We start from the raw sequence: 24,199 nt of genomic DNA, 5'->3' as shown, positions 1-24,199 counted from the left end.
CGGTGAGAGACCCTGCTTTTGGACTAAAGTATACCTGCACTGTTGCCACTTTACACATTGCCAGGTGTGTTTTCATTTAGAATTGTATATGCAATATGTATTATTAAATGTTTTTTTTTTTTATGCCTATACTCTCCTCATACATTAAGGACAGTAATTTGGGGCTATTAAATTTTTTTGGGGGGTGTAAGTGCCAACACACTTACACTGCCTGAAAAAATAATTTTGGTATCAGGCCTTAGTATGTAATGCCGACGCACAGGATCTAAAGCAGGGGTGGGCAATTATTTCAGCTGGGGGGCCACCGAACACTTTCCAGTTAATATCAGAGGGCCGCACCGCCCCCCAGGCTCCCTTCCGCATTGTGAGCCTAATTCAGACCTGATCGCTAGGGTGCGTTTTTTGCACTGCTGCGATCAGGTAGTCGCTGCCTACAGGGGGAGAGGGAAATCGCTGTGCAGGAGTGCGATTGCATGTGCAGGAGAGCTGCACAAACAGGAGTTCGTGAAGTCTCTGCACAGACCAGGATTAACTCACCCGCTGCGATGATCGGGGCCGGAGCTGACGTCAGAATCCCTCCCTCCAAACGCCTGGAATGCGTTTTTTCGGACACTCCTCTAAAACGGTCAGTTGCCACCCACGAATGGCCTCTTCCTGTCAGTCACCTTGCGATTGCCCATGGGATCGCTTTTTTTTCACCATCCTGTCGCTGTCCGTCGCTGCAGACTGACGCGTCTGCGCATTGCGGTGTATGCGCAGTTCAGACCTGATCGCTGGCTGTACGAAAACGCAGCCTAGCGAGTGTGATGAATACAGCAGTTACCTGGTGCAGAAGAAAGACTGTTGCTAGGATGTGGTGGGTTGGCAGCAGGAAGGGCACTTTGGGCAGTCTCTGGCACATGGTGTATTGAGGATAGCAGCTTCAGGAAAGATGCACAATAACATGTCCAAGAGCAACAGATCTCTTTCAGTTCTGCTACTGGCTCCTAAATGACGGAGGAAGCTCAGCACATGGACACAGCAGCAGCAGTGGCACACAGAGGGCATCCATGAAGAGGTCATACAAATATCCATTCACAGTGTGCCCCACACTCACATTTAGGGCCTCCCAGAAGACCCTCCTGCAGCACCCAACATACCTTCCTCCCGGAGGAGTCCTGTGTATGTTTTTATCTGCACCTTATATTCCACAGACAGGAGCAGATAATAGGGCTGGGAGATATGGGCTGCAGATTCAGCAGGGGTGGCTGTTATCAGAGGATGCTTGCCAATTGCTATTGGAAACGGTAGCTGGGGCACAGCAGCAGCCTCCTCTGAACTGCTTTTTACACTGGCGTGGACAGGCAGGAGACTGATCATTACGTCAGACGTCTCCTCCGGAGGTTCCCTGGCCGGCAGCAGCAGCCAGCACAGCCCGCATATGCGTCGGGCCGTTGCTGGCCATGACGCGAGCAGCGAGACCCGCAACCTGGATTTCCTCAGCGGCGCCGGCGGCTTCAGAGGTACTGCAGTGCTGTGCAATGACAAGCCGCTCAGCCTGTCGGGCCGCTTGCCATTGCACGCTGGTGAGAGGCAGCGGGCCGGGCAGGATCGGATCGCGGGCCGCATCCGGCCCGCGGGCCGTATTTTGCCCACCCCTAATCTAAAGTATACCTCTCCCTGCCGCTACCCTTTCCCCATCCACTCTAGCGAGCGATCAACTTGGAATGAGGGCCATTGTAAAGAGACATGTCAAAAATACGTACTGATGTGTCCCTTTTCAGTTTAAAGACTAATTGCGGCTAACACAACTCGTTATTCGCAATAAGCATGCCCGTGGTGTGCATGTATCCCCGATCCAGAGGATCGTATGGTGTGTACGCTCCCGCAAACAGGACGCAGCTTACGATGCGGCTGCTAGCAGGTAAGATGAGAGTGGCCACATCTGTATTTTTAGGAGGGCGCAAAATTTATAATTTGCAGGAGGGCGCCGAACACCTTAGCACCAGCCCTGAGCGCCATAATATGTATAGTTCTTCTGTAATGCAACAGCCAAAGAGAATGTACTTACGATTGACCACCCTGGGGAAGTTTCATTTTGTGTTCCAAAATCCATGATATTGTGTAGTGTATCTGCCTACAGTTTGGACATCCCTTTGACGAGTCAATTGCCAGATTTATGCTGCATTCAGACTGCAAATGCCGGATCCTACCCGGTAAGACAAACGTGTACTTACCGGGTGGGATCCGGCATTTGCACTCAGCTGCTGGCTTTCCGAGCCGGCAATATACCGGGTCGGTTGCCATAACAACGGAGCGCGCAGCAGCAGCAGGGGCGGGGGTGGAGGCGGCGTCGGGAGATGAGCTAATTTCCACCGCTGCCTCTCCCTATCTTGTGCATGGGAACCGTGTCGCATCGACACGGCTCCCATTCACACCGCACCTGACCCGGTAATCAACCCGGGTAAAACCCTTCTTTTTTACCGGGTTGATTTACCGGGTCAGGCGACCCGCTAAATCGGCCAGTGTGCTTTCACATCGCACACTGACCCGGTTCGACACGGCAATATGCCGTATCGGTACCGGGTTATTTGTGCGATGTGAAAGGGGTATAAGGTACAATGATTATCCCCAGCATGTCTAGTATGACATGATTTTCTGACCCTGGCACTTATTCATTAGAAGTAATATCTTCCTTGGTTAGCAAGGTGATATTGTCCATTTTAGGCTTTTCTGAAGCTAGGGTTATAAACAGAGCGTGGATATTTTGCTTATTTTATATCATATGATCTAGTTCTCCATTTAATATTCATAAGTTCCTTCAATGTACCTCAAACTTACAAATAGTGGTTTAGAAGCAGCAGGAATTGCCACGTGAATTTTAAATATCAGTTTTCAGGGTTTTCTTCAATTACACTTCACAATACAGGTTGAGTCTCCCTTATCCAAAATGCTTGGGACCAGAAGTATTTTGGATATCGGATTTTTCCGTATTTTGGAATAATTGCATACCATAATGAGATATCATGGTGATGGGACCCAAGTCTAAGCACAGAATGCATTTGTTTCATATACACCTTATACACACAGCCTGAAGGTAATATTAGCCAATATTTTTTATAACTTTGTGCATTAAACAAAGTGTGTGTACAGTCACACAATTCATTTATGTTTCATATACACCTTATACACACAGTCTGGATATCATTTAATACAATATTTTTAATAACTTTGTGTATTAAACAAAGTTTGTGTACATTGAGCCATCAGAAAACAAAGGTTTCACTATCTCACTCAAAAAAGTCCGTATTTCGGAATATTCCGTATTTCTGAATATTTGGATATGGGATACTCAACCTGTATACATAGCATTCATTTGTATTTTACACGAGACTTCCCATTCCCCCATTAACTACTCAATGGATATGAATTTACAGGTTTGCTTGCATCTGTTGAGTTTTATAAGGTGCCCCCCCGACTACAGGTACAGTCACAGTGAGAGGCAATCTATGCACCTGAATCTGATGAGCTAAAAATGGGGAGTACACAGTGGATATTGGGCCTTATTCAGGTTTGTTAGCAAATCAAAAAGCAAGCAATTAGGCAAAACCATGTGCACTGCAGGTGTGGCAGATGTATCATGTGCAGAGAGAGTTAGATTTGGGTGGGTGATATTGTTTCTGTGCAGGGTAATACTGGCTGCTTAATTTCTACACTGAAATTAAGATTTCAGTTTGAACACACCTCACCCAAATCTAACTCTCTCTGCACATGTTACTTCTGCCCCACCTGCAGTGCACTTCCATGGCATGTGCATCAGCAGCTATCCACCACAGCTGTGTACTGTATGAGTTGCCATTGGATGCACTTGTGGGAGATATTACTCATAACGGCTACTGTAAACTGGAAAGCAGTCTATTTTACAAATAAAAAGTCATTCTTGAGGCTTCCTACAATAAGACCAACCTGGGCATGAGTGACATGGTAAAACAGTTAATAGAAAAATGGTTCAGCTCCTCTTAATGTGTATTTCACACTCACTAAACCCTAAATTCTGCACACACAAAGATTTTTCTTAAACTGTAGTAGCACCCCAACTTAAACAGATACACTGTAAACCAAAAGGTGCATACACACTTGCCGAGAAAGTAAACAACGTCCCTCGTTTTCACCCTTTCCGAGAGATGTTGTTTTCTATATTGGCCGGTGTGTATGCCGCCGCCGCCAAGCGATAAGCTTCATTGATGACCCTCGCTGTCAGCCGAGCATGCAGCTCAATCTGGACGATCATCCAAACATTGCATTCCCAGCCTGGCCGCGGCATGACGTCACTGAGCGATATGGTCATCATATCGCTCAGTGTGTACACACTGCCGCCGACCGCCTTGGCAGGGAAGGGAACACACTAGGCAACATCGCTCATTGGGGGTAATTCTGAGTTGATCGCAGCAGGAACTTTGTTAGCAGTTGGGCAAAACCATTTGCACTGCAGGGGGGGGGGGGGCAGATATAACATGTGCAGAGAGAGTTAGATTTGGGTGTGGTGTGTTCAATCTGCAATCTAAATCGCAGCGTAAAAATAAAGCAGCCAGTATTTACCCTGCACAGAAACAAAATAACCCACCCAAATCTAACTCTCTCTGCACATGTTATATCTGCCTCCCTGCAGTGCACATGGTTTTATCCATCTGCTAAGAAAGTTCCTGCTGCGATCAACTCAGAATTACCCCCATAGAGCAGTCACAATGCTTATTCCACATGGAGCTAACAAATTGATTAGATATAAATGCAAAACAGTTTTCATGAAATAAAACAAACTGCTAGAACCTACACATGAACAGGAAACATGATTACATCATATGAATTCCTTGGTAAGATACATTGAGGCCAATGTAGTGTTGAACACCTATCTGTTCTTATGATATATCTTGCAGATTTTGTACTCTGGGGGTAATTCCAAGTTGATCGCAGCAGGAATTTTTTTTAGCAGTTGGGCAAAACCATGTGCACTGCAGGGGGGGGGGGGGGGGCAGATATAACATTTGCAGATAGAGTTAGATTTGGGTGTGGTGAGTTCAATCTGCAATCTAAATTGCAGTGTAAAAATAAAGCAGCCAGTATTTACCCTGCACAGAAACAAAATAACCCACCCAAATCTAACGCTCTCGGCAAATGTTATATCTGCCCCCCCCCCCCCCCCCCCCCCTGCAGTGCACATGGTTTTGACCAACTGCTAAAAAATATCCTGCTGCGATCAACTTGGAATTACCCCCTATGCAGGCTCCATAGTTGTACACATGTATCTATGGGTGATTCAGCATTGTACACGACTAGAAGCCACTATGTAGGGAGAGCTCAATACTCGTATTGCTTTTAGCACCAGAAGCTTTGCTACTTGCTTGATTTCGGAAGAATTACAGATCTGTTCTAAGGGGGGAATAAAACTGATTTTTTTTTGGACGCACATTACTACCGGAAGATATGCAATAGTTTTGCCAGTGGGCGTGAGTACCGCAGGCACCCACCTCCTGAGGTGGGGAGCAGAAAACCATGAAAAATCCAGCTTTTGGGCATCCAAATGCAGTGTGCTTAGTACTTTAGACTGGTTTAGATGCGTAAAGAGGCTAAACCCGTCTGAAGTACTGGGCATGCTGCATTTGGACACAAGTACAAAAAGTATTGGACACCCAGAAACTCTCGCCAGCCTGCACAGACAACTGAATATCGCTTCGTCACTTTAGACGAGAGAGCAGATGAATAAACAATTGAATCGCCCCCTAAATCTCAAGAGACTATCAATTTTGCCATTTGTACTTTGGACAAATCAGCAAGTTGAGAAATAGCTGCTAGAGGTCAATAGAACCCCAAGAGCAACAATAAAGACAAGCCATGAGAGTATTGTGATGGTGGAGAGAGAGATGCTACAACATACAAAATAATGGAGGCTTTACATATTTATCCAACAGAGATTGGAGGTCAATTTTATGAGGCAATTAGCTCTGCAGTGTGCAGTTGGCACCAGAAGTGAATCTGCTTGGCAAATTAGCTAAAAGAGTTTGAAACAAAAAAAATTAAATGGTGCTTGTTTTCATGTTAAAGAATGTTTAGTGTTCTTCATGCCCTTTATGGTTGAGAAGGTAAAGAAAAGGCAGCAAAACACATATTACACGAAAGGGCCCCATACACTACAGCGACATGTCGGACCCTCGAGTTGCAGAAGATTTCCCTTGAACCGCCCAGCAGCTTCCCAGGCAGCAGGATCGCATACGATACATCGTGAGTGGCCCTTTTGCATACGATGTATCATATGAGATCCCAGTCATGCCTGTGTGATCAGAGATATATTTAATGCAGGCCTTCCGATCCGTTGCTCATGGGACCGTGCATCGGATCGAAAGTAAAGCACATGCAGTTTGTCAGCTTTCATCCAATTTATTTACCCCGAAACGCCGGAATCTGATGAAATTGGGCAAAATCGCACTAGTGTATGGGCACCTTTACACTGCATCTTTCTATATAGCGCTAGGAGTCCATTTCATAGTTTTACACTCACTTGTTACTATCTTTTGGACATTATGGAAATGTTGACACAATCTGATAGAATACTATGAAAGGCCCAATCAGCAGGATAACAATGCAGTAATGTTTGCTGTGATGGCAATCTAATTTCATGATGCATTTTGTGTCACCATTGCCTGAGATTATGTTTAGATGAAAGACACTGCTTGGCTCATAAACAAGCAAATATAATTTAATAATCTTTACCAACAATGTATAGGTCTATAATGATCTCTAAATTAAAACAAACACGTGAACAGTATGTCTCACATGAAGGCTATTTATGTATACTAGAAAATCATAAAACTTAAATGCATCTTAAATCAAATTAAGTAACCAGTGGTTACAATAAATAACTAAGATTCCTATTTGCTGTCCATGGCAAGCAATGTGTGCCGTCACATGACTCCCAGCATCCCGCGGACAGTATCTTGTAGAGTACTAATATGAATGCCTGTGCAGCAAGACTTGAAGCAGACATAAGAGTAGAGGGTGGATCAGTCTGTGCCTACCACCCACACTACATCCGCCAACTCTTCCCAATCTATGGATGCTAATACTAGACACAGCAGTACCATGGGGGAGGGGGCTGTAATACTTCACAGCGATGTAGAAAATGTGGAATATATAAACCAGCAGCTAATCCTGCTACCAGGCAGCACACACTGCAGACAGGAATTTATACAGTCTACTTATCCAATACATGTTCAATGTGATCTGAAGGGTTAAGAACATTCAAAAGCACTTATTGTGCAGGGTCAGTCATTTGTAATCTGTGTGTATAGTAGAATATGGCGTGACCTGAAGCAACCTCAAAAGACAAATGCAGAGCTTTCCTGGAGAGATGCCATTGGCCACATAAACGCAACCCAATTTCTGCGATGCCCTAATATATTCTTAGGCATATCCTATGGTACACAGTGTTGCAGGGTGGGGGGAGAATAATACAATACTTCTTTACATAACAAAGACCACTGTTGAGATCTTGCTATACCCAGAATTCCCAGGATTAGAAGTGGAGGGTGAGATGGGGGAGGGGGGACAACGCTACTGGTGCACAGTCAGACACAGAGACTCTTCATACTGGAGAGGCCACAGCAGTAGGGTCCTGTCCTTCCTGCCTGTCACTAGCCCGGGGTAACAACACTTCCTGCTCTGCCTGCCTTCAGGGCTGCACGCGCACACACACACACACGACAGGGGGCTGTCACCTGACAGGCTGCAGTAGTACGGGGTGTCCCACAGCCGCCGCCGGGCACTCATGCCGCCTGTGTGTGGATAATTGGGCTCCCGGGAGACCGGCGGGAGCAGCAGGGGCGTACAGCACAGGGCACTACGGGGATCCAAAGCCAGCACGCTAAACCCGGGTCGCTGTGCTGTATCCCCGTCGCTGGGGATGAGTGCGGGAGTCTCAGCGTTACCCGACAATGTGTCCTCTGCCCGCTACAGCGCGCACACTGACCTGCAGACCCGGGCGATGGTTGGGATGAGGGGAGCTGAGCCTCTAGCGCGTATCCACTCCCCGCTGCGGTGTGACAGGCGGCTCCCGGGTCACAGAGCGTAGGCGCTGCCGCAGTACCGCACACAGCGCAGCCAGCAGCACTCACCAGCGACTGACCCGGGAGGAGGAGCCGCTGCTAGTGAGTGGGCGGGGCATTGGCGTCTCTCACAGCCAATTAGAGCGTCAGTAGAAAGGGAACGTCAGGGGGCTGCCATAGGGGGTGGGAGGCGGGTCAATAAGCTCTCTGCCAATCAGATGATAGTATTGCTCCGTACTTTCCAATCAGGTGCGGCTTAGAGCCTCGTCGCTACACTTTGGACTGTGCAGTGAGGGGGTAGGCTCTGTTGTCGGTTGGTTCTATATCGGAGGGGCTGAAGGGACCTTGTGACGTATTGAGGGGAGGAGCTACGTCACCAGGGGGAGGAGCTACGGGCGAACAGGGTGCCCGAAAAGTACCCTCGCGGGCTCGCTTCGCTCGCCACGCTTCGGGCACGGTGGCTCGCTCCGCTCCGCTTCGCTCACCACCTAATTACTAAAGGTAATAGTTGGTGGCGTGGATAGTAGAGGAACTATCCCGCTGGCCTAGCTCCTCCCCCTTGCGTCGTAACTCCTCCCCCTTACGGAAAAGGTCCCTTAGCCCACTTGATTCTAGCATCTACCCTCTGTTGTCCGTGGAAGGAGCAGTGATGTCACCCGGCGGTGAGGCACACATGGGGCAATGATCGGCCAATAGGCGCAGCTGTCGGGGGTATGCGGCTACGGGTAGTATAGTGGCTCAAATTTAGCAACATGAGCTCCCAGAGGGGGAACGTGCAGCGCTCCCGGCCGCAGAAGCACCGGAACGCGACGGTATTTAAGAATGACAAACATGATAACAGCTCCCAGACCAAGGTGAGACGGAGTACCGCTGCCACAGCCCTCACACCGTGCGCACCGCTGCCTCAGCCTAATTCCTGATATGGAGGTACAGGGGGAACCATCTAAAGAGTGTAGAAGTAGCTCGTACCAACCAATCAACTTGTAGTTACCATTTATCAAGTTCCTGCTTTAATGTATAGGCACTTAAGCTCCTGCAGAACTATACGTCCCAGCAGGGCCTGCCACAGTTTTGCTGTTGGAGTATGCTAAAACTGTGCCAGGGCATTCTGGGGGTGTAGTTCTACAGAGGCTTACCATACCATCATTTTAAACCAGGGCACTAATTAATTACCCAGGTTTGGTGGCTGGCTGACTTCTAGCCTGCATTTCCCCTGGTTTTAATCAGCCACAGAACCTGGTCATTCCATGGTTGTGTCTATGTTACCTTCGTGCTCAGGACCTGGACGTGACAAAACGAGAGGGCAGGAGAGAACTTCCGCCCTTACAGCACCTAAATGTCTTCTTCGTTCTCTGTTCATTTGGGGGATTTTTTTTTCTTTCTATGCAGCATTGGACGCTCGCCACGCTTCGTGCTCGGTGTCTCGCTCCGCTTCGCTCGCCACACTTTACTATTCCAAATAGATTGTGACATGGACCCAGGGGGTTATGGGAAAGGTCATCTCCACAAAGGTAAGCTAGACGCTACCGTAATTCCATACCTCCCAACTGTCACAATTTTCATGGGACAGCCTGTTGTTTGTGCACTGTCCCACTGTCGGGGGCGGGTGGATCTGTTGGGAGGCCGTGTCTATTCATGGGACACAGTGAGGCTGGGGGCATACCCAGCAGCTTACAGATTGCTGGGCATGCCCCCTAAGTGACAAAATTGGGAGGGGTGGCTTGCAAACGTGTCTTCCCCACGAAGGCATGCCCCCTTTCTAATGAGGCTACATACCCTTTGTGTGTGCGGCTTCGCAGCACAGAAGTCCAGACTCTTAGTTGACGTTGGGAGGTATGTAATTCATTAGTGTCCCAGCTTAAACGGATGGTATGGTAAGCGGTAGCCTAGTTCTACAGGAGCTGAAGGGCAATACGTTGCCACCCCCTGGTCTATAAAATGACAGGAAAAAACTAATTGGTTGCTGTGGGCACTTCTCTGTTCACATGGTTTGAGAGATCTCCCCCCCAGCCTGTATATGTATGTATGTATGTATGTATGTATGTATGTATGTATGTATGTATGTATGACCAATGGTGTTTCTTTTAAAATCCTGATTCCGAACTCCTCCAACCCCACTGTCGCACAAACCTGTGTTTATAAACCAACTTACTTTATTACAGCAGACGTTGTGCATGGGGACTAGGTGGCAATAGTTACCTAACATCTTTATAATAATGGGCCATGTGCAGCGGGAGTGCACACTTCTGTCCCCAACAGCTCCCACTGCCACGCCAGACAGTGCAGACCATAGCAGATTACAGATTGCAACAGTAGACCAGGAATTGACAATGGGTCCAAAACATATTCGTGTATACAGTATAATAAAATCAACTGCTGTTGAAATGATGCCCTTACATTTGCATGTAATGACTGTCTGACTGACCTCTGACCCCTCCCACCAGTGTAAAAAACATCACTTCCAGAGAGTTCTGGCATAGCACACATCTACAGTCTCCAAACACTTCTTTTGTTTCCCATACTTGCTAATAAAATGTATTTAATCATTTCACATTTTATGACCATTCTGCCTCCACTCCTCCTTAAACAAATACAAAACCATTACTCTAGCCTGCCTTAAGTTTAAAAACACAATCCAGGTATATGCGTAGTGTTCATTCTAGCACCCTGCACCTGTCGCAACCAATGCAGTTCATTTTTCCTGCCTTGAGTGTCCATCTCTGCTCTAGTGTTTCTACCACACTCTGGTGTGTATCTCAACACTGAGGTACAGACCAGAGTGTGCTAGAAGCACCAGAACAGAGAACAATACCCCAGGCAGAATAGAGGAACTGCACAGGTTGTGATAGTGTTCACTCTAGCACCCTGCACCTTCCTGCAGGATGTAATGGAGTCCGAGATTGCTGGAGGTGCGGGTGCCGGCTGATCTTGGGCATTTTTTTTAAAGGGTCAAAACCATCAGACCATATATCAGGGATTACCAACCACAGTCCTCAAGGCACACAAATAACATTTATAACAGGCGACTTAATTAGTACCTCAGTTATTTTTACCACTAAAACTTGGACTGTGTCTTGAGGACCGAGGTTGGAAAACTCTGCCCTATATGTTTATATGTTTGGTGCTGCATCAGATCACCTAGCTGGGGAACAGCAATGTTTATGATTGCATAGTTGTTATCTTTCACTAATTTCCAGGGACAGTCTTGGGTTGTGACGATATGTCTCCATTTTAAATTTTTATACTGGTACACTACAATTTTCCATCTATGTAACAAGGTGTTGCATAGGTTGCTAAAAGGTCAAATACAATGGTTACCAAACGTTCTTGTATCTTGTAACACCATAGAATCAGTATTTTCTTCACAACACCCCTAGGAGATTTGAATACCCCTTTTAACCCAAAAACCAGGGTTGCGCTATTTAAATCTAATGATTAAATGAACGATTTAAATCAGATGATTAAATCATGATTTAAATCAAAACGTTAAAAAACTACAACTTTTTCTTAGAAAGAGACAGACGTGTAGGTGGGGGCAGTCCTTTTTTTTTTTTTTTTAAGCTCAGTTGGGGAGAATAATGGATGGTGTATAGGAGATTCTACCAAGTATATAATACCAAGTGACGAATGCTATGGCAGACTGTTTGGAGTCCTTTCTGAAAAACTGTCCCATTCTTGTTAGAGTATGTGATGAAAACAAAGATGATATCCCATAAAACGTTCTTAACAAAGTCAATAACTTTGGTATTAAGCGGACTGCTGAGGATTATTTGGCTCCACTAAAATCCTGTAGCTGTAGCCCTGGAACGTGCACAAAGACGCAACTGCACGATCAGTGAGGTTGTACAAGTGTGGAAGAAGCTGTTAGATGATCTTGAAGAGATTGGACACCACATCATTGTAATAAAGATGGCAAAGGCAAGTGCTAAAATTGCCCTCACAGATGCCCACTTGCTGTCTAATCTACTTGATCCTAGGTACAGGGGAAAAAGCTTAGTTCTGCTGAAATTAGACTGCTATAGAGTTTGCCCATGTCAATAATCGTCAGATTATGCCGGTCATCATCAATTTTCATGCATCCATGAAACCATTTGCATCATACATGTTTGAAGTGGACTCTTTATGCCAAGTATCTCCTCTAGCCTGGTGGATGTCCTATGCAGCTCAACTTCAGTTAGACACTTCTGTAGTAAATCTTCTGAAGCAGATGTTCACCGCAGTTTCATCAAGTGCAGGAATTGAAAGGATTTTTTCAATGTACGGTTTTGTACAATCCAAAACACATAACAGATTGGGAAATGAGAAAGCAGCTAGCTGGTTGCGTGCTACAGAGCCTTTTCTGTTGAGGACAAACGTGAGGACGTGGATAAAGACGTACATGTTTGACTTAAACAACTGATTGAGTGAAAATCAGAGCCTAATTGTACTTCTTGATGCAACTGTTTAGTGTGTATTTATTCTACTGTATTACTGTGTTCATTTTGTTACTGTTCTCACTTTAAAAAATATTAATGTATTACTAAACAAAGTGAAAACATCTAAAATGAAACAGTTTACTTAAAAAATGAAAATAAAAAAAATCCTATTTAAATTAAAAAAATCTGATTTAAATCAATAAAAAACGATTTAAATCAAATAAATCCGTTTTTATTTTCTCTGACGTCCTAAGTGGATGCTGGGGACTCCGTAAGGACCATGGGGAATAGCGGCTCCGCAGGAGACAGGGCACAAAAGTAAAAGCTTTAGGATCAGGTGGTGTGCACTGGCTCCTCCCCCTATGACCCTCCTCCAAGCCTCAGTTAGGTTTTTGTGCCTGGCCGAGAAGGGTGCAATCTAGGTGGCTCTCCTAAAGAGCTGCTTAGAGTAAAAGTTTTGTTAGGTTTTTTATTTTCAGTGAGTCCTGCTGGCAACAGGCTCACTGCAACGAGGGACTTAGGGGAGAAGAAGTGAACTCACCTGCGTGCAGGATGGATTGGCTTCTTAGGCTACTGGACACTAGCTCCAGAGGGACGATCACAGGTACAGCCTGGATGGGTCACCGGAGCCGCGCCGCCGACCCCCTTGCAGATGCTGAAGAGAGAAGAGGTCCAGAAATCGGCGGCTGAAGACTTCCCAGTCTTCTTAAGGTAGCGCACAGCACGGCAGCTGTGCGCCATTGCTCTCAGCACACTTCACACCAACGGTCACTGAGGGTGCAGGGCGCTGGGGGGGGCGCCCTGGGCAGCAATGAAAGTACCTATGCAGGCTAAAAATACATCACATATAGCCTCTGGGGCTATATGGATGTATTTAACCCCTGCCAGGTTGTCAGAAAAACGGGAGAAGAAGCCCGCCGAAAAGGGGGCGGGGCCTATTCTCCTCAGCACACAGCGCTATTTTCCTACACAGCTCCGCTGCTAGGAAGGCTCCCAGGCTCTCCCCTGCACTGCACTACAGAAACAGGGTTAAAACAGAGAGGGGGGGGGCACTTATTTGGCGATATTATTATATATTAAGATGCTATAAGGGAAAACACTTATATAAGGTTGTCCCTGTATAATTATAGCGTTTTGGTGTGTGCTGGCAAACTCTCCCTCTGTCTCCCCAAAGGGCTAGTGGGGTCCTGTCCTCTATCAGAGCATTCCCTGTGTGTGTGCTGTGTCGGTACGTGTGTGTCGACATGTATGAGGACGATGTTGGTGAGGAGGCGGAGCAATTGCCTGTAATGGTGATGTCACTCTCTAGGGAGTCGACACCGGAATGGATGGCTTATTTAGGGAATTACGTGATAATGTCAACACGCTGCAAGGTCGGTTGACGTCATGAGACGGCCGGCAAACCAATTAGTACCTGTCCAGGCATCTCAAACACCGTCAGGGGCTTTAAAACGCCCATTTACCTCAGTCGGTCGACACAGACACGGACACTGACTCCAGTGTCGACGGTGAAGAAACAAACGTATTTTCCATTAGGGCCACACGTTACATGTTAAGGGCAATGAAGGAGGTGTTACATATTTCTGATACTACAAGTACCACAAAAAAGGGTATTATGTGGGGTGTGAAAAAACTACCTGTAGTTTTTCCTGAATCAGATAAATTAAATAAAGTGTGTGATGATGCGTGGGTTTCCCCCGATAGAAAATTATTGGCGTTATACCCTTTCCCGCCAGAAGTTAGGGCGCGTTGGGAAACACCCCTTAGGGTGGATAAGGCGCTCACACGCTTATCAAAACAAGTGGCGTTACCGTCTCCAGATACGGCCGCCCTCAAGGAGCCAGCTGATAGGAGGCTGGAAAATATCCTAAAAAGTATATACACACATACTGGTGTTATACTGCGACCAGCGATCGCCTCAGCCTGGATGTGCAGCGCTGGGGTGGCTTGGTCGGATTCCCTGACTGAAAATATTGATACCCTTGACAGGGACAGTATTTTATTGACTATAGAGCATTTAAAGGATGCATTTCTATATATGCGAGATGCACAGAGGAATATTTGCACTCTGGCATCAAGAGTAAGTGCGATGTCCATATCTGCCAGAAGATGTTTAAGGACACGGCAGTGGTCAGGTGATGCAGATTCCAAACGGCACATGGAAGTATTGCCGTATAAAGGGGAGGAGTTATTTGGGGTCGGTCCATCGGACCTGGTGGCCAGGGCAACAGCTGGAAAATCCACCTTTTTTACCCCAAGTCACATCTCAGCAGAAAAAGACACCGTCTTTTCAGCCTCAGTCCTTTCGTCCCCATAAGGGCAAGCGGGCAAAAGGCCAGTCATATCTGCCATGGGGTAGAGGAAAGGGAAGAAGACTGCAGCAGGCAGCCCCTTCCCAGGAACAGAAGCCCTCCACCGCTTCTGCCAAGTCCTCAGCATGACGCTGGGGCCGTACAAGCGGACTCAGGTGCGGTGGGGGGTCGTCTCAAGAGTTTCAGCGCGCAGTGGGCTCACTCGCAAGTGGACCCCTGGATCCTACAAGTAGTATCCCAGGGGTACAGATTGGAAATTCGAGAGGTCTCCCCCTCGCAGGTTCCTGAAGTCTGCTTTACCAACGTCTCCCTCCGACAGGGAGGCAGTATTGGAAACAATTTCACAAGCTGTATTCCCAGCAGGTGATAATCAAGGTACCCCTCCTACAACAAGGAAAGGGGTATTATTCCACACTATTTGTGGTACTGAAGCCAGACGGCTCAGTGAGACCTATTCTAAATCTGAAATCTTTGAACACTTACATACAAAGGTTCAAATCAAGATGGAGTCACTCAGAGCAGTGATAGCGAACCAGGAAGAAGGGGACTATATGGTGTCCCTGGACATCAAGGATGCTTACCTCCATGTCCCAATTTGCCCTTCTCACCAAGGGTACCTCAGGTTCGTGGTACAGAACTGTCACTATCAGTTTCAGACGCTGCCGTTTGGATTGTCCACGGCACCCCGGGTCTTTACCAAGGTAATGGCCGAAATGATGATTCTTCTTCAAAGAAAAGGCGTCTTAATTATCCCTTACTTGGACGATCTCCTGATAAGGGCAAGGTCCAGAGAACAGTTGGAGGTCGGAGTAGCACTATCTCAAGTAGTTCTACGACAGCACGGGTGGATTCTAAATATTCCAAAATCGCAGCTGATTCCGACGACACGTCTGCTGTTCCTAGGGATGATTCTGGACACAGTCCAGAAAAAGGTGTTTCTCCCGGAGGAGAAAGCCAGGGAGTTATCCGAGCTAGTCAGAAACCTCCTAAAACCAGGCCAAGTGTCAGTGCATCAATGCACAAGAGTCCTGGGAAAAATGGTGGCTTCTTACGAAGCGATTCCATTTGGCAGATTTCACGCAAGAATTTTTCAGTGGGATCTGCTGGACGAATGGTCCGGATCGCATCTTCAGATGCATCAGCGGATAATCCTGTCTCCAAGGACAAGGGTGTCTCTTCTGTGGTGGCTGCAGAGTGCTCATCTACTAGAGGGCAGCACATTCGGCATTCAGGACTGGGTTCTGGTAACCACGGATGCCAGCCTGAGAGGCTGGGGAGCAGTCACACAGGGAAGAAATTTCCAAGGAGTGTGGTCAAGTCTGGAGACTTCTCTCCACATAAATATACTGGAGCTAAGGGCAATTTACAATGCTCTGAGCCTAGGAAGACCTCTGCTTCAAAGTCAACAGGTGCTGATCCAGTCGGACAACATCACGGCAGTCGCCCACGTAAACAGACAGGGCGGCACAAGAAGCAGGAGGGCAATGGCAGCAAGGATTCTTCGCTGGGCGAAAAATCATGTGATAACACTGTCAGCGGTGTTCATTCCGGGAGTGGACAACTGGGAAGCAGACTTCCTCAGCAGGAACGACCTCCACCCGGGAGAGTGGGGACTTCATCTGGAAGTCTTCCACATGATTGTGAACCGTTGGGAAAGACCAAAGGTGGACATGATGGCGTCCAGTATGAACAAAAAACTGGACAGGTATTGCGCCAGGTCAAGAGACACTCAGGCAATAGCTGGGACGCTCTGGTAACACCGTGGGTGTACCAGTCGGTGTATGTGTTCCCTCCTCTGCCTCTCATACCCAAGGTACTGAGAATTTATAAGACGGAGAGGAGTAAGAACTATACTCGTGGCTCCGGATTGGCCAAGAAGGACTTGGTACCCGGAACTTCAAGAGATACTAAGAAGGGACTTGCTTCAGCAAGGATCATGTCTGTTCCAAGACTTACCGCGGCTGCGTTTGACGGCATGGCGGTTGAACGCCGGATCCTAAGGGAAAAAGGCATTCCGGAAGAGGTCATCCCTACCCTGGTCAGAGCCAGGAAGGAGGTGACCGCACAACATTATCACCGCATTTGGCGAAAATATGTTGTATGGTGTGAGGCCAGGAAGGCCCCCACGGAGGAATTTCAACTCGGTCGATTCCTGCATTTCCTACAAACAGGAGTGTCTATGGGCCTCAAATTGGGGTCCATTAAGGTTCAAATTTCGGCCCTGTCAATTTTCTTCCAGAAAGAATTGGCTTCAGTTCCTGAAGTCCAGAAGTTTGTCAAGGGAGTACTGCATATACAACCCCCTTTTGTGCCTCCAGTGGCACTGTGGGATCTCAACGTAGTTCTGGGATTCCTCAAATCACATTGGTTTAAACCGCTCAAATCTGTGGATTTGAAATATCTCACATGGAAAGTGACCATGCTGTTGGCCCTGGCCTCGGCCAGGCGAGTGTCAGAATTGGCGGCTTTGTCTCACAAAAGCCCATATCTGATTGTCCATTCAGACAGGGCAGAGCTGCGGACTCGTCCCCAGTTTCTCCCTAAGGTGGTGTCAGCGTTTCAACTGAACCAGCTTATTGTGGTACCTGCGGCTACTAGGGACTTGGAGGACTCCAAGTTGCTAGATGTTGTCAGGGCCCTGAAAATATAGATTTCCAGGACGGCTGGAGTCAGGAAAACTGACTTGCTGTTATCCTGTATGCACCCAACAAACTGGGTGCTCTTGCTTCTAAGCAGACGATTGCTAGTTGGATGTGTAGTACAATTCAGCTTGCACATTCTGTGGCAGGCCTGCCACAGTCAAAATATGTAAATGCCCATTCCACAAGGAAGGTGGGCTCATCTTGGGCGGCTGCCCGAGGGGTCTCGGCTTTACAACTTTGCCGAGCTGCTACTTGGTCAGGGGCAAACACGTTTGAAAAATTCTACAAATTTGATACCCTGGCTGAGGAGGACCTGGAGTTCTCTCATTCGGTGCTGCAGAGTCATCCGCACTCTCCCGCCCGTTTGGGAGCTTTGGTATAATCCCCATGGTCCTTACGGAGTCCCCAGCATCCACTTAGGACGTCAGAGAAAATAAGAATTTACTTACCGATAATTCTATTTCTCGTAGTCCGTAGTGGATGCTGGGCGCCCATCCCAAGTGCGTATTGTCTGCAATACTTGTACATAGTTATTGTTACAAGAATCGGGTTATTATTGTTGTGAGCCATCTTTTCAGAGGCTCCGCTGTTATCATGCTGTTAACTGGGTTCAGATCACAGGTTGTACAGTGTGATTGGTGTGGCTGGTATGAGTCTTACCCGGGATTCAAAATCCTTCCTTATTGTGTACGCTCGTCCGGGCACAGTATCCTAACTGAGGCTTGGAGGAGGGTCATAGGGGGAGGAGCCAGTGCACACCACCTGATCCTAAAGCTTTTACTTTTGTGCCCTGTCTCCTGCGGAGCCGCTATTCCCCATGGTCCTTACGGAGTCCCCAGCATCCACTACGGACTACGAGAAATAGAATTATCGGTAAGTAAATTCTTATTTTTTTTTTTAATCCGATTTTTATGCAACCCCGCCAAAATCCCAGATATGACCTGGGATATTGAACACTGGTCCTCATTCCGAGTCGTTCGCTCGGTATTTTTCATCGCATCGCAGTGAAATTCCGCTTAGTACGCATGCGCAATATTCGCACTGCGACTGCGCCAAGTAATTTTACAATGGAGATAGTATTTTTACTCACGGCTTTTTCATCGCTCCGGCGATCGTAGTGTGATTGACAGGAAATGGGTGTTACTGGGCGGAAACAGGCCGTTTTATGGGCGTGCGGGAAAAAACGCTACCGTTTCCGGAAAAAACGCAGGAGTGGCCGGGGAAACGGGGGAGTGTCTGGGCGAACGCTGGGTGTGTTTGTGACGTCAAACCAGGAACGACAAGCACTAAACTGATCGCAGATGCCGAGTAAGTGTGGAGCTACTCTGAAACTGCTAAGTAGTTTGTAATCGCAATATTGCGAATACATCGTTCGCAATTTTAAGATGCTAAGATACACTCCCAGTAGGCGGCGGCTTAGCGTGAGCAACTCTGCTAAAATCGCCTTGCGAGCGATCAACTCGGAATGAGGGCCACTGTTCAAACCTGGGTCAGACCCATTTTACACTGCTGATTTGACCCTGGTTATTCCCGAGTCGGCCTCGTTTATACTCCACATGGGTGCAGTGTTAACTGTTGTGCCAGCACTTGGAGTTGACTCGTCTCCAATAGTTGATGATCCTGCTCTTTTGATGCTGTTATCGGGACCAATGATCAGATGACCTAGATCACCTGTTTACACTGCCCCATTATCTGGGTCCATCTATCTTTGCTCGCTACTTTGGTTGGATTCCCAGGTAACTGGATCCAGGTTATATTTCCTTTTACAGCAAGCCTTAACCAAGATTAACCCGGCAATAACCCGGTTTATCGTGGTGGTGCAAAAGAAGTATAATTGTGCTTACCTGTCTTTCTTGGGTCCAGTTATATGGTGGTGGACAGTGATAAACTTCTGTTTGTCCACATATTTTATGATTGGCAACCACCAGCACTGGTTTTTGCTTATCGTATTTTTGACCTGGACCACCAATCTGGAATCCCTGCCAGTCCCTCCTCGGCACCCAGTTTAGGAACCACTGGTGTATTACAAACATTGCTATTTATGTGCAAATTAACTAGTGTAGTTTATGCAAATCATCTATCCCAGCGTTTCTCAAACTGTGGGTCGCGACCCCAGAGTGGGTCGCACCCATCTCAGCATGGGGTCGCGACTCACCCGCAGTTACCCGCACTCAGCCGGCTCCATTCCCCGGCGCACACGCTGCGACGCTGACTCACAGCGGTACGCCAGGACAGACGTTCCCCCGGCGGCTCCTCCTCTCCGAAATGATTGACACCCAAGAGACGTCTGGGCGTCATGACGTCACGAGGTCTGGGCGGGCGTCATTACGTCACGAGGTCCGGGCGCGAGGGAGATTGTGCGTCCTGACAAAAGTAAACTTAGTCAGGCACAGTAGGATTCGTGGCCCCTGTAGTTTTGAGGAGCAGCTAGTGAAGACTTTACAGTTTAAAAAAAAAAAAAAAAATTATAGTAAGTACAAATGGGAGCTTTGGCATGTAATAAAACGAGTAAAGGTTGCTGTGCATAATTTTTATACCACATCACCCTCACCCCTTGCCCATCATCTTCCCATATTTATTTTTATTCTCATATTTCTTAGAAGTTTATATGCTATGAAAATATACTGCAGAAAGTTTTTGCCCATAAAATATTTATAGGGAAGATGATGGAAGAAGGGGGAAGATCACCCCCTTGAGTGATGATGCATAAAATGTATGCACGTTACCCACCTTGCTTATCATCTTTCTTATATGTCTTTATGCCCAGTCCTCTTTCTTAAATATTCATATGCCATAACAATATACGGGTGATCTTCAGGTTGCCGGCGGCCGGCCTCCCGACGACCATTATACTGGTGCAGGAATCCCGACCGCCGGCATACTGACATCTTTTCTCCCTCTTGGGTGTCCACGACCCCCCTGGAGGGAGAATACATAGCGCCACCATGCCCACAGTGTGGCGAGCGTAGTGAGCCCGCAAGGGGCACATTTGCGCTCAGCCAGTTGTTGGTATGCCGGCGGGCTGGATTCCGGCGTCGGTATGCTGGCCGCCGGGAGCCCGACCGCCGGCATCACATACTACATCCCAATATACAGGTATAAGGAATATGATGGCCATAAAAATACATTTGGCTGATGTGCATACATTTTATGCTTCATTACCCTCCTTGCCTACTACCTTCCCTATACTGTATATACAGATATGCCGCCCTCCTCTTTGCTGCAAATGGGCCACACGTGCAGCTGCATCGCAATTGCAACTACTCAGACCCATGTGTGACCCATTTGCGGGAGCATACACACCCATGCGATCCTATGGTTTGTGGGTGCCTGCGCAGTGTACGCACACATCCATGGGTATGCTAGTCACAGCAAACAAGTAGCGTTTGCCATGGCTAAGATGAGTATCTGCATTTTATGCCCATCATCTTTCCTATATATTTTTATATCATACAAATATATAAGAAAGACGATGGGCATAAAGATAAATGAGGGGTCATGTGCATACATTTTTTGCCACCTCTCCAACGCCTTTGCCCATCATCTTCCTTATAAATTTGTATGCCATAAAAATATACACGGTAGTTCAATAAGTAATTTAACAAGACCAATCATGTGTAAGGCCGGTGCGGAGAGGGAGGGAAGAGAGACTTGTGCAGAGAGGATGGGCACAGAAGAAGGGAAGAGGCTAGTGTAGAGGAAAGAAAGAGAGGCTGGCACAGAGGATAGGCAGAAAGGCTGGCACTGAAAGAAGATGGGAAGAGAGGCAGGCACAAACCACTCAGACCACCAAATGCAGCTTTGATCTCTCCATGCCACAACAAATATCACACTGATCCTCCCCACATCCATAACAAATATACACTGATCCTCCCCACATCCATAACAAATATACACTGATCCTCCCCACATCCATAACAAATATACACTGATCCTCCCCACATCCATAACAAATATACACTGATCCTCCCCACATCCCACAACAAATATACACTGATCCTCCCCACATCCATAACAAATATACACTGATCCTCCCCACATCCACAACAAATACCACACTGATCCTCCCCACATCCATAACAAATATACACTGATCCTCCCCACATCCATAACAAATATACACTGATCCTCCCCACATCATAACAAATACCACACTGATCCTCCCCACATCCATAACAAATATACACTGATCCTCCCCACATCCATAACAAATATACACTGATCCTCCCCACATCCATAACAAATACCACACTGATCCTCCCCACATCCATAACAAATATACACTGATCCTCCCCACATCCATAACAAATATACACTGATCCTCCCCACATCCATAACAAATATACACTGATCCTCCCCACATCCATAACAAATACCACACTGATCCTCCCCACATCCATAACAAATACCACACTGATCCTCCCCACATCCACAACAAATATACACTGATCCTCCCCACATCCACAACAAATATACACTGATCCTCCCCACATCCACAACAAATATACACTGATCCTCCCCACATCCACAACAAATATACACTGATCCTCCCCACATCCACAACAAATATACACTGATCCTCCCCACATCCACAACAAATATACACTGATCCTCCCCACATCCATAACAAATACCACACTGATCCTCCTTACATCCATAACAAATATACACTGATCCTCCCCACATCCATAACAAATACCACACTGATCCTCCCCACATCCATAACAAATATACACTGATCCTCCCCACATCCATAACAAATATACACTGATCCTCCCCACATCCATAACAAATATACACTGATCCTCCCCACATCCATAACAAATATACACTGATCCTCCCCACATCCATAACAAATATACACTGATCCTCCCCACATCCATAACAAATATACACTGATCCTCCCCACATCCATAACAAATATACACTGATCCTCCCCACATCCATAACAAATATACACTGATCCTCCCCACATCCACAACAAATATACACTGATCCTCCCCACATCCACAACAAATATACACTGATCCTCCCCACATCCACAACAAATATACACGGATCCTCCCCACATCCACAACAAATATACACGGATCCTCCCCACATCCACAACAAATATACACGGATCCTCCCCACATCCACAACAAATATACACGGATCCTCCCCACATCCATAACAAATATACACGGATCCTCCCCACATCCATAACAAATATACACTGATCCTCCCCACATCCACAACAAATATACACTGATCCTCCCCACATCCATAACAAAATATCAGTTGTAAGATGGCGGGGCTGACGGAAATATGGTCAAACGTTGAAGTGCGTAGTGTGATCAGATTTCTGAGTCCAAAGGCACATCAGCAGCTGACATTCATCGCCAACTTGCTGAGGTGTACGGTGATAACATCATGTCACAGGAACAGGTTTGGGTTTCATGCACTACATTTGATAATGCATGTGTGAGTTGTTAAAGCGCTATCCTTGGGAGGTACTGGACCATCCTCCCTACAGCCCTGACCTGTCACAGAGTGATTCCCATCTCTTTGGACAATTGAAGCACCTGGGTGGAAGGCTATTCGCAAACGACAGTGAAGTTCAGGAAGCTGTCATGTTTGGCTTCAGGCGCTTCAACCATGCTGGGATAGATGTACGAGTCGAATATATGCAATGAGCGGTTACCTTACTTATTGAAGCACCCTTGTATACGGAAGATGATGTGCATACATTTTATGCCTCATCAAACCGTCTCCCCCCTTCCCTCCCCCTTGCCCATCATCCTCCCTATATATTTTTATAGCATAAGAATATATAAGGAAGACGATGGGGAGGGTGTTGAAATGGCATAAAAAAGAACCAGTGGAATAAAGAGCATTAAATCCATTTTTTTCTCTGCCAGTTGCACATCACTGAATGAAATGGACCGTTTTCTTCAAAAGAGTGTCAGAAAGCAGAGCAATGATGGAAAGTCTGTTGCCAGTTGCAGCAAAAGATGTATTGCCAGCGAAGATTCAAGTAACACTAAAAAGCCAAGAAACCGGAAATATGATCCAAAATATTTGGAATATGGCTTTACGTGGGCTGGCTCAGAGGAAGCACCACGTCCACAGTGTGGTATGTGGTGAAGTTCTTGCTAAAGAGAGCTTAAAACCGTCAAAATGATCAGGCACCTACAGACAAAGCACAGTTCTCTTCAAACCAAACCGCTTGATTATTTTAAACGAAAATTGAGTGAACTACCAGGCCAAAAAAACGTACTAAAAGGTGCAGTTACAGTTAATGAGAAAGCACTTGAGGCCTCATTTGTGGTGTCATACTGGATAGCCAAAACAGGTAAACCCCACAACATTGGAGAAAGCTTTTTTTTTTCTACCTTGTGCCAAAGAAATGGTTTGTTTTATGCTTGGGCAAAATGCTGCTACTCAGCTTGATTTGATCCCCCTGTCTAATGACACTATAGCTAGGCGAATTCATAGTATGGCAAGAGACGTGACAGAGCAAGTCACCAACATGGTTAAGCAAAGTGCTTTTTTTGCCATTCAGATTGATGAAACGACAGATGTGTCGGGGTCTGCTCAGATGCTGACCTACATAAAATTTGAGAATGACAAAAATCTACATGAGGAATTTTTTTTCTGCCAGCCGCTACCGCAACGTGCTACTGGGGAACAGCTTTTTTCGCTTCTGGATACTTTTGTCACTGACTCTGTATTGGAATGGCTCCGCTGTGTAGGAATTTGCAGTGAAGGTGCTC

General features: G+C 46.8%; 2 protein-coding genes across 2 annotated transcripts in view; one reads left to right on the top strand and one right to left on the bottom strand.

Moving 5' to 3' along the window:
• ABHD17B (abhydrolase domain containing 17B, depalmitoylase) overlaps positions 1 to 8,084 on the bottom strand; it is a 60,805-nt gene extending 52,721 nt beyond the window's left edge. Inside the window, exon 1 of the mRNA XM_063913885.1 lies at positions 8,000 to 8,084. The gene's annotated coding sequence lies outside the window, so the exon portion shown is untranslated. The remainder of the gene's footprint in view (positions 1 to 7,999) is intronic.
• Positions 8,085 to 8,683: 599 nt separating this feature from the next.
• The window catches only part of C1H9orf85 (chromosome 1 C9orf85 homolog), a 100,343-nt gene continuing 84,827 nt past the window's right edge, over positions 8,684 to 24,199 (top strand). Inside the window, exon 1 of the mRNA XM_063913886.1 lies at positions 8,684 to 8,929. Within this exon, the coding sequence (XP_063769956.1) occupies positions 8,828 to 8,929 (102 nt within the window). The 5' untranslated portion in view covers positions 8,684 to 8,827. The remainder of the gene's footprint in view (positions 8,930 to 24,199) is intronic.

The sequence above is a fragment of the Pseudophryne corroboree genome, chromosome 1 (assembly GCF_028390025.1).
Source record: "Pseudophryne corroboree isolate aPseCor3 chromosome 1, aPseCor3.hap2, whole genome shotgun sequence".
Taxonomy (NCBI): Eukaryota; Metazoa; Chordata; class Amphibia; order Anura; family Myobatrachidae; genus Pseudophryne; species Pseudophryne corroboree.
This window is presented reverse-complemented; position numbering and strand designations above follow the sequence as displayed.